The 10227-nt window shown below is 41.1% G+C and overlaps 1 protein-coding gene across 2 annotated transcripts in view; it reads right to left on the bottom strand.

Annotated features, from left to right (window-relative positions):
* faf1 (Fas (TNFRSF6) associated factor 1) overlaps window positions 1-7028 on the bottom strand; it is a 95666-nt gene extending 88638 nt beyond the window's left edge. The window contains exons 1-4 of one of the 2 annotated variants that reach the window (XM_061779186.1): window positions 6937-7028; window positions 6731-6859; window positions 5727-5795; window positions 3158-3204 (exon numbers count right to left, since the gene is read on the bottom strand). In XM_061779186.1, the coding sequence (XP_061635170.1) occupies window positions 3158-3204; window positions 5727-5795; window positions 6731-6790 (176 nt within the window). In that variant the 5' untranslated portion in view covers window positions 6791-6859; window positions 6937-7028. Of the gene's footprint in view, window positions 1-3157; window positions 3205-5726; window positions 5796-6730 lie in introns of both variants that reach the window. The other variant, XM_061779185.1, reaches the window with a different exon arrangement.
* Window positions 7029-10227: the final 3199 nt, after the last annotated feature.

Raw genomic sequence — 10227 nt, forward strand, 5'->3', positions numbered from 1 at the left:
CCTTAACCAGCTTGGGTTCTGTTCTTCACCCGTGTTCCTACAAACCCTTGGACCTTGATTCCCGAATGAAAGGCACGCTTTACTTTCATCGGAAAGGAGGACCTTGGACCACTGGCCTGCAGTCCAGTCCTTCTTCTCCTAGGCCCAGTTGAGAAGCTTCCTACGTTGTCTTAGTCTTAGAAGTGGCTTGACCCGAGGAATGCGACAGTTGTAGCCCATTGCCCAGATGCATCTGAATGTAGTAGTGGTTTTTGAAGCTGTGACTCCCGCCTCATTCCACTCTTTCTGGATCTCTGTTTGATAATCCGCTGAAGCCCACGGTCATCTCTTTTGCTGGTGCATCTTCTTCTGCCACATTTTGTCCTTCCATTGATATGCTTGGACACAGCTCTCTGTCAACAGCCAGCGTCATTAGTTATGAACCTTTGTGGCTTACCTATCTTATGGAGGGTATCACTGATGGTCTTCTGACCAGTTGTCAAGTCTGCAGTCTTCCCCATATTGAACCCAACTGAGACAATTGAACCAAACTGAAGCAATTTGATGACCTGTGCAGGTGTTGAGTTTAGTAGATGATTAGTGTGTGACACTCAGTTTAAAACATTTATGGCCTGCAAAGTTTGGGCTGATTTTTTTTAAATTCCTGATTTAGTGGGTTTTATGAGCTGGAAGCCGAAATTATCTTAACATAAATAAATACTTGAAATTGTTTAAATTGTGGGCCCTGAATCCCATGTCTGACAGGAATCTTCAAAAGCTGCGTAGGATTTAGTTTTATTATACAGTAATCCATCGTTTATCACATGGTTACATAGCAGACCACTCCCGTGAAAGACGAAAGCCACGAAGTAGCGACCAAATATTTATTTTACTATGTGTATATATTTTAAAGGGCGGCATGGTGGCCGACTGGTTAGAGTGTCTGCCTCACAGTTCTGAAGTTCAATCCCCGGCCCCGCCTGTGTGGAGTTTGCATGTTCTCCCCGTGCCTGCATGGGTTTTCTCCGGGCACTCCAATTTCCTCCCACATCCCCAAAACATGCATGGTAGGTTAATTGCCAACTCTAAATTGCCCGTAGGTGTGAATGTGAGTGCGACTGGTTGTTTGTTTGTATGTGCCCTGCGATTGGCTGGCAACCAGTTCAGGGTGTATCCCGCCTCCTGCCCGATGATAGCTGGGATAGGCTCCAGCACGCCCGGGACCCGAGTGAGGAGAAGCGGCTCAGAAAATGGATGGCTGGATGGATATATTTTAAAGCTTCATGCATATAACACCAACATATATGCATGTGAGGTGCAGGTATAATTTTTGTCCACTTGGGGTCGCCATCATCACATTCCACAATACTGTAGTATCTGTGACCATCTGTGACTAAATGCGTTTGACTATAAAAGGCAGGGCCTCGCCTGTTGCGTGACGTCTGAGTCAGCGAAGAACACCAAGACTTGGTTTGTGTGGAGTTTGCATGTTTTCCCTGTGCCTGCATGGGTTTTCTCCGGGTACTCCCACATCTCAAAAACATGCATGGTAGGTTAATTGAAGAATTTCCCGTAGTTGTGAATGGAGTGTGAATGTTGAGATGTGCTCTGCGATTGGCTGGTGACCAGTTCAGGGTGTACACGCCCCTTGCCCAGAGTCAGCTGGGATAGGCTCCAGCACGCCCGTGACCCTAGTGTGGATAAGCGGTTCAGAAAATGGATAGATGGCATCTATATAGATGTAATATAGTGTCCCAATTTATACACCCCTCATGTAGAAAATATATAGTGGACTTGTAGTGTTCCTGTCTGAACATATGTATGCTCTCCCCTATATCATAATAGCACTGTTTTGTGTAGTTTCGAAGGTTCCCAAATTGGAATAATAACAGGTGAACATGTCTATCACAGACAAACTGTGCCAGCAAGAGCTTTTCCCCAACCATCTTAGAGAAGAGGATACATGCGAAAGGAAGTCTATTGTGAAACAGGAGTGCTTGTGTAGCCGCCAACTGATTCCACTTCAGGTTACCCCAGAGTTTGTGAACTGGCCAGTGGTTGCTGCACTTCTTCCAGTGCCAACCACTTAAGTAAATGTGCTGATTGCTAGTCACACTGCCAGTCAGCAACCATTCATGGGAGTGAGTCCCTTTAGAAAGACCAACAATAATCTCATGGCCTAAGGCCTTGAACCACGCTGCAGCACATGCACACACACTAGAGCTGTGAATACAACACAATGCAATACAACAGAATGGGTTCAGATGGGCTTTGTGCATTCATGAGTGTTAGCTAACCGTAGAAGGAGTGTGAAGGGTACAAAAGAATCTTTTCTATTCGGAAACTGTGTACAAGGCCAAGCTTCGATGAAAGTCTCGTTAAAAAGCGTATTGTTCATTTTAAAGTCATTGTGATTGGTAAAGGAAAGGGATTAGGTAAAAGAAAAAAAATCTATTCTGAATCTGTTTTTGTTTTGTACATTTAGCCAGGGTTGTCCTAACAAGTCTAAGTACTTTTTGTGTAAAACATTCTATTTTTATTGTTTTTTTACATTATATTAATATATTGTATCAATGTATTAATTAAATTTCCTTTATTTCCTATGGGATAATTATTTTGAAATTTGAACAAACCAGAGGTTGGTGTTCCGGAATAGAGTGTATTCAGGTTTCTTTCTGTATACTGATATCTATTTTGAATATTATCTCGTCATGGACACACACAAAAATTATACCAATCCACATTAAGCACCATGATCATTAAAAAAGGTCATCAAATTGTACCACTGAATCTAAGTTTCTTCCAAATATTTTTGAGTTATGTCCATACAGTTACATACAAAGATAGTGAAAAACAGGGGGAAAAAACAGCAACAAACATGCTTGACCTTTTCTTTAAAAATGTTTTGTTACTACTGTGTGACAACACAGTGATGTGGATTCGCTTCATGTCACTTATTTTTCTTCAGTGCCTCACATGCACACACCCTCAACAACTGTGCAAGAAACACAGAAACACTGGAGGATCTCTCCATAATAACGCTAATTCCATGCTCTACTGTGCCGCCTTTGTGATAACAACAGTACGTGGCCAAGGGTGTCATGCATGCAGTCATGTAGCATTAGATCATCTGACGCTATTCTCTTCGACAGGGAGTGTGTGGAATCTGGCTTCTTACCTTTGCAAGATGCCATTCTCCTGTGGTATCACTCCATTGATGGCGGCCTGTTTTGAGTGACAGAGAAAAAGACATGACATATACTAAAATCTGGGGTATGTCACGACATCCCGAATTAAATCCTGTGTTATAGTTTGGGACAATTCTATTGTAATTATTGAGTGTAACATGTTGTACAATCTAAACCTGTCTCGCTGTGGACAAGAGAGAGCTGAATAACATAACAGATTTAGCTCGCTTAGATGAGCCTTTGTTTGAGGAACTATTGAATAGATTGGTCCCGAACACTCGCTGCACTTCAATGAAACAAAAGGCAAAATAAAAGACAGTCAGTAGTTGTTGGTACTGTATAACAGGTCCTCAAATCAAGTCTAATAAAGTAGTCTACTATCATGTTGTATTTCAAAGTTACACATTGATATACAAGAAGAGTTTTGGCCCACAGTGCAACGTTAACACACAAACCCCATAAGGACTGTCAAAGAAAAATGCCTTCAATGTTCTTCAAATACAACTGTCACAATGTGAGCCCTTAGCACATCTCATTAGGCCCCATTTCAGCCAGCCTCAAAAAGATTATTTACCTTTTACTTGGGCTATTTTGCTATAGTAGTAGCAATGTGAGGAGAGAAAAGAACAGCCACCGGATGTAACTATGAAGCAAGGGGACTTATTTGAAGGAGAAAGACTCAGTCGATGTCCAGATTTAGCACACTTACTGGTTTTGGTACGTTTCTACAGTACTTACTGTTTTTGTGCTCATTCCCATTTACTTGATAGGACTCTTCGCTGCAGCCGGCCAACTTTTTTTGAAGAAAATATTCTGCGAGTGGCGTCATGCATATTTCTGCCTCATTTGTTTCGTATCAATGTACTGTATGTGGTCAGCTGTTGATAAGTCGTTACACAGTTGGAATCCCGACACTGATACGCCAAACTGCCCTCAAAACTGCAAATTGTTTTCTCTTTTAATAACCTTGAGATATTGCTAGCAGATATTTTTTTCTAAAAGTAACAATGGTTGAACTAGTGCTATGCGATATAATAATATATACCGTGGAGTGATATAAAAACATCTACCATATGATATAACCCTCTATCATTTATATTCTTACTTTGATATGTGGTGTACTGGGTTACCTCTGCTTCTACACTAATGTAGCGCCCAAAACGGTAACAAAATAAGTTGCCTTTCTATTATGTCATCATTGTGCCTCACTCTCCAGTCATTACTTATCGATTAACGCTCAATCCAACTAGTACAAGAATATAACAATTGGATAAAGCATGGATTGATTGGGCGTGCCTGGAGAGTGGGGTGCAGGGATGAAGTCCTAAAGAGGCTGTTATGTTACGCCGGCGCTGATGTCTGGTGAGATCTGTTAAGGTCTCGAGTAAATGACAGCAGTTTGAACTTAGAACTTTTGTACAATTTTAGAGGCAATTTGGTCACTTTCTAAGTCGTACAGTCTCAGGCGTTCGACTTGAGGTTCCACTACACTTCTACAGGACTGAAGGGGAACTTCGGATTTAACCTGTAACCTTGTTGTTATGAGATGACTCAGTCACACGTTTGTAACGGAGACAATGGAATGGGAAAATGCAGGAGTGGTTTGGAAACTAATAATGAATTAAGCGGTCTATTTTTGCCACGCCATCTTGTGATTAAAGGGGTGGAGACAACAAAAATAAATCCAGACCCTCCTCCGATAAAACTCACAAAAGCACATTTCTTCTTTTGTCAAGTGTTTACAAAAAGTGCAAGTCATCACATTCACAGGTGCAGTGTGTGCAAGCTGGCCTCTGTGCTGTCACTATGCTGCCCCCTTTCAACTCCTGCCAGCAGAGATATATATCTACAAACACACACACACACACACACAGAGAGAGCTTCCAAAATGTGTTTCCTACTAAGGCTACTTCTTATTACCTCCATCAAGGAGGTCATGTTTTAGGTAAAGAGTATTCACAGGTATCTTCATCATCTTCTCATAGATTGTTATTGTTATTCTTCTCTAGGCCACAAACTAGTCAGGACAGAACTAACAGAACTTGTGCTGGTGCATTAATAATCATTTTTAACAGACACAAAGCCCATATAAACAACACTAAAAATAACATACAGGGAAACCACCAAAATGTTCTGGGGAAAAAAATGGATAAAAATGGGAAAAATTCTAACTTCTTGTTCAAACATCATCTGTGACGTCAGCAAGTCTAGTGAGAAGTATAAAGGATTTATGCCGAAAGTGTGATTTGCCTATTCTTCATCTTTTTTGTGATGTGACAGATTCAGAACCAGGTTCAACAGTTTGCCAGCATTTTTGTTCAGCTTTTGCGCATCTTCACAGTCTCGCAAGTGCCATTGGAGCGCATACTGAGTTGTCACAAACCTGGTCAGGCAGATGACTTCAAAACACCTCACATGGCTGGATGCTTTATCAACCAAAAATAATATTAATTAACATTATAATCCTCTATCAAAGGTTGTTTTCTAGTGGGCTTTTAGTGTGAAGTGGTGATTGTGACCTGTGAATCAAACAGCCAAGCCTACGGATAATGAACTTACCACTAAATCCCAGTTATTAAGCTCCAACAGGGTGATTGCCTCTGCAATGTTGTCGATTCCAGTGCAAGCCTGTGAACAGCGGGGGGAAAAAATTGATGACTGACATGTTGCATGGGTTAAAAATATATTTTATGGAACTGTTATTCTGTGTCAGTACAGGGTAAAATACTGTTTATTTGTGTCACCTTAGAAACTGTGTAGGGAAATGCTTTTCGATCAGGGGCCATTTAAAATTTGCCCTCCAAGGGCCAAACTACATTTATGAAAACATGAAGCCTCATATTAATTATTTCATAAGTATGAAATGCTCTTGCGGACAGTATATGGCCCACACAGAACCACTCTCGCTTTACAAGATGTTACCAAATACAAAGTAAAGAGTTGCAGTTCAATAGTGATTACTAATTTAACATGGTTACGTACATATGGGAAATGTACCACGCAATTTAAAAGCATCACAGACTCCATTCTACAAGAGACTGGTGATTTGAAGAACCACGTTGAGCATACCAGGCTTTGAAAATTGATCAAAGAGCAGTTTGATGCATTGCTACTGCACTATAGTATTTGAGTCGTTACGACACATAATGGCAACCCCAGTCTTCCTTCAAAGAGAATCACCTGCTAGAAGATATTCATCGTGATGTACGGCGTTTGACGGTGTAAACAGGTCAACAGTTAACCGCTATGAAGAGCAACGTAAATGCTTTCAGACCAATAACATTATTGGCCGGGCTAACGAGGGGTAGAAAAAAACACATTAAAGTCAGTTGGTCTGAGTGTTTACATGGGCACATTTCGCTCGAGTGTTGTTGACGAGACAGCGAAAGCTCCATGCTAATAACAGCCTTCAGTTAGCAAGCTGTCAGTTGGTTAGCTCGGCGTATAAACCGCAGAGAGCAAAGACCCCCGTCCCGGGAGCGGCGTCTATGAGGCCACTCGGGTGGACGGCACCGCACTTTGACAGAAACACACTGCTGCACGCGTCGTTTCGGTAGACAGACCTGAAAGTCCGCCAGAATCATCTCCCTGTCCAGGTTGCTGTCGCCGCTGTCGGAGGCCATGGCGATGACTGGCTAAAAGCAACGCTTCTTTCACGCGCTCTCGTCACTTCCCCGCAGCACAGGAGGATACTGAATGGGAATAAAATACTCGACTTAGACGTGATGACCCTTTTGAAGACGTGCAAAAAGAAAATATTGAGCTTTACTGGGATGGAACTGCTTCAGGCAATCATTCTACAAAGTAGCGTTACAGTTCTACGCTTTATGGCAGCTGACGTAAAGGAGTGACAAATGCTGCAACGCAGCCGGGGACGTGATAGTCGTGCTCGTTGTCATAACGATAAATACCAAAGTTAAGATTCGAGTCTGAATCACAGTTTGGTACATGATGGTTTTTTAGTTTTTTTTAAAAATATATAAATAGATTAATATTATATTTATAATAATACTATTGTCACTGACGGTGTACTGGTACATTCGCCTGACTTCAGTGTCGACAGTGTGGGTTCAATTCCCACTTAGTGACCGTGTGAATGTGAGGAATGAATGTTCGTCATTGTCTATATGTGCCCAGCTACTGTCTGGCAACCGGTCCAGGGTTTTCGCCCAAAATCAGATGGGATAGGCTCCATCTCCCCACATTGAACAGGATAAAAGGCATAAAAAATGGATGGTTTCATAATATTAATTTTAATATATAGTTTAGTAAAATAATAAATACATTCGTCAAAGGGTGACGCGGTAAACTAGTGGTTAGCACAAATGCCTCACAGTACCACTGTACTGTACCAAGTACAGGTATTAGCCTGCATTATACTGTATATAGTAATTAATGCTGTTAACTGAACTTTTGACAAATTCAATCAAAACATACCACGATTGTTATTGAAAAAGTGTTTTTCGCCATCATCTCTTGAATTTGGATCTCATGACATGGTGCAGGTATACCTAATGTTGTGGCCACCGAGAGCATGTGACTTTTTCTCATCTGTTTCATCTGTAGTTTCGAAATCAATTAGCAATAGCAATTATTGGGAATAATACTAGTAATCAGAGAGCAGAAATGATATTAATAATGCTGCTATTCACCGGCATGACAACACATACCTGGACATGTGCCATTGAAGAGGTTGAGAATAGGCCCCGTGACCTTATGATTTTTTTATTTTTTTTAATCTTGATTTTTGCAACCTAAGCATCCGTTTTTAAACTATCTTATTATATTATGGAACATTTACATTTTATTGTTTGTATTCAAATAGTTGGGTCGGCTGTCAGTCATCATTTGGGAAATTTAAAAAAAAACAAAAAAAACAAGCAAATCCTTCTGTTTCGGAAATGTGTCTGCAAGCTGTTCTACATTGACGTGACTTGGCAGCTCGGCTGGCTGAAGTTCCAGAGTCAAAGTGGCTCTTTCACGTTACGGTAAAAGCACTGTTATGTCAAACTCAAAAGGTGAGTAAAGTAGCCAGCACAGATGAGCTTTATCTAACATTGTTACCTCCATAGTGGTAGCTTTTCACAAGGTAAGCTTTTGTTGAATGCACAGATTTTCCTTGTCTGATATGTAGCACTTACTTAATTGGTCGACAACGTTGTCGACACGTAGGTGCTGGCGGTGCAGGGGCCCAAGTCAGGGAGTGCCTGCTGTGTTTGTGTCCAAGCACCAAATACACATTGTATAGCATATGAACTGCTGCCTCCACAAGCTAAAAATGCTTTCATTTCCTGTTTCCCCACACTTTGGGCTCTGCTTCTACAAGTGGAAGAAAAGTTCTGCCAATGTGCATACTCGCTGCCGAGGACACCTGGCAATGGTTTTAAATTAAAACAAATTTAAATGCACAAGTCTGTATTAAAGGGTGCTATTGTCCGGACAGAAAATGTCTCCCAAATTGTGGAATGTACTTCCTTTTCTGCTAAGAATTGCCACCTCAGTGGACCTTTATAAAAAGCAGTTTAAAACATTTGTTTAAGCAGGCATTGCACTAAGACAAAATTGTTTTGATTTGGGTTATTTTTTTTATTATTTAGTTTTTTTTCTTGTAATAATTTTAAAATATTGTGCTTCTGTATTTTCTATATGCATGGCTGTATTCTATAACTACGTCAAGTACTTTGGGTGTCCTCTCTGTGAGAAGTGCTACAGATTATACAAGGGTGGATTTAGGCACACAGGCAATTGCCTGGGCCACGAGATTTCCGGGAGCCCCCAAACGGACCCCCCATTAAATAACAACACATTACAGAATAAAGCTGTTCATACACAGCTGCATCCTTTGCTCGTTTCTTACATTCCTCTTTCCTTTCTTTCAAAATTGTGCCCATGAAGGTTGTGCCCTTTTTTCTCCAGTTTTACTACAAATAACTACATTACCCATCACTCCCTAAGAACGACCTCCCCCCCCCCCCCACACACACACACACACGCACACACACACACTCATCCTCGCCATCTATCCTCGCATCTCTTCTACAAAGGCTCCACAGGGGGGCGCAAGATCCCCATGTAAACGGCAATAACTTACGTCATGCCAAACTGTCAAAAAACCACACGCACGCACACACACACACACACACAAAAATCTACGTTTTTTGTTTGTTTGTTTGTTTGTTTTGGGGGGTTGGGAGGGCTGACCCTGGCCATCCTGTGCACAGCTCGAAGGTTATGTATGCATCACATTGTACAGTTTGTTGTATAAGTACTTATTTGTATTTTCTTTTATTTTTACCTTGTTTTACTCTGCTGTCTGCAACCAGGTCGGGAGAGAATCTGTTCTCAATTGCCTTGCCTGGATAAGTAAAGGTTAATTGAGAAAAAAATCTGAAAAAAAATCAAAAGAAAAGATGAAATTTAGTTGGGGTGAATCAGAAACATTCGAAATGGTGGCAGGTCATGATACACGAGTTTGAATGTGATTGGTTACTTCTGAACATAGCCACATCCCAGTTATAAGTGGGTGTGTACACTTGTGCAACAACATTATTTGTTGTTGTTCTTTGTTTACTTCCGTTCTCGAGGAGATTACAAAAAAAAAGTTGTACATGTTACAGGTCACATTAATGGTGAAAAGGTTTTGAAATTATTTATTTCCGTCTCGTTTTTTCTTTTTATATTAGAAAACGCTTATTTGAACAAGGTTGTGTCGACTTTATATGGCCACTGTAAAACTCTGTACCGGCCAACACCAATAGAGGGCAGCACACTACAAGGAAAAACACGCCACGACTGCACACTTTTATTGTCCCTGGGTTTTCGCAGGAGGGGAAATGATCATTTAACGCATCAAAAAGCGTATTATTGATCGTGCGTGGATGTCGTTTGTATTGTCAAGAAGGATACCGAAGCAACGGGGAAGTCTCCTATCCTTTTCGCCTGCGTCTAAGCATCGCGCGGCGCTTTGTTTCTTTTAGAGGAAGCTACCCGCCTCCTTGTCCTTTCAGATCTCATCCAATCGTCTTGTCTTTTTTTTTTTTTTTTTTTTTGGAGAGGTAAA

The sequence above is a fragment of the Phyllopteryx taeniolatus genome, chromosome 7 (assembly GCF_024500385.1).
Source record: "Phyllopteryx taeniolatus isolate TA_2022b chromosome 7, UOR_Ptae_1.2, whole genome shotgun sequence".
Lineage (NCBI taxonomy): Eukaryota > Metazoa > Chordata > Actinopteri > Syngnathiformes > Syngnathidae > Phyllopteryx > Phyllopteryx taeniolatus.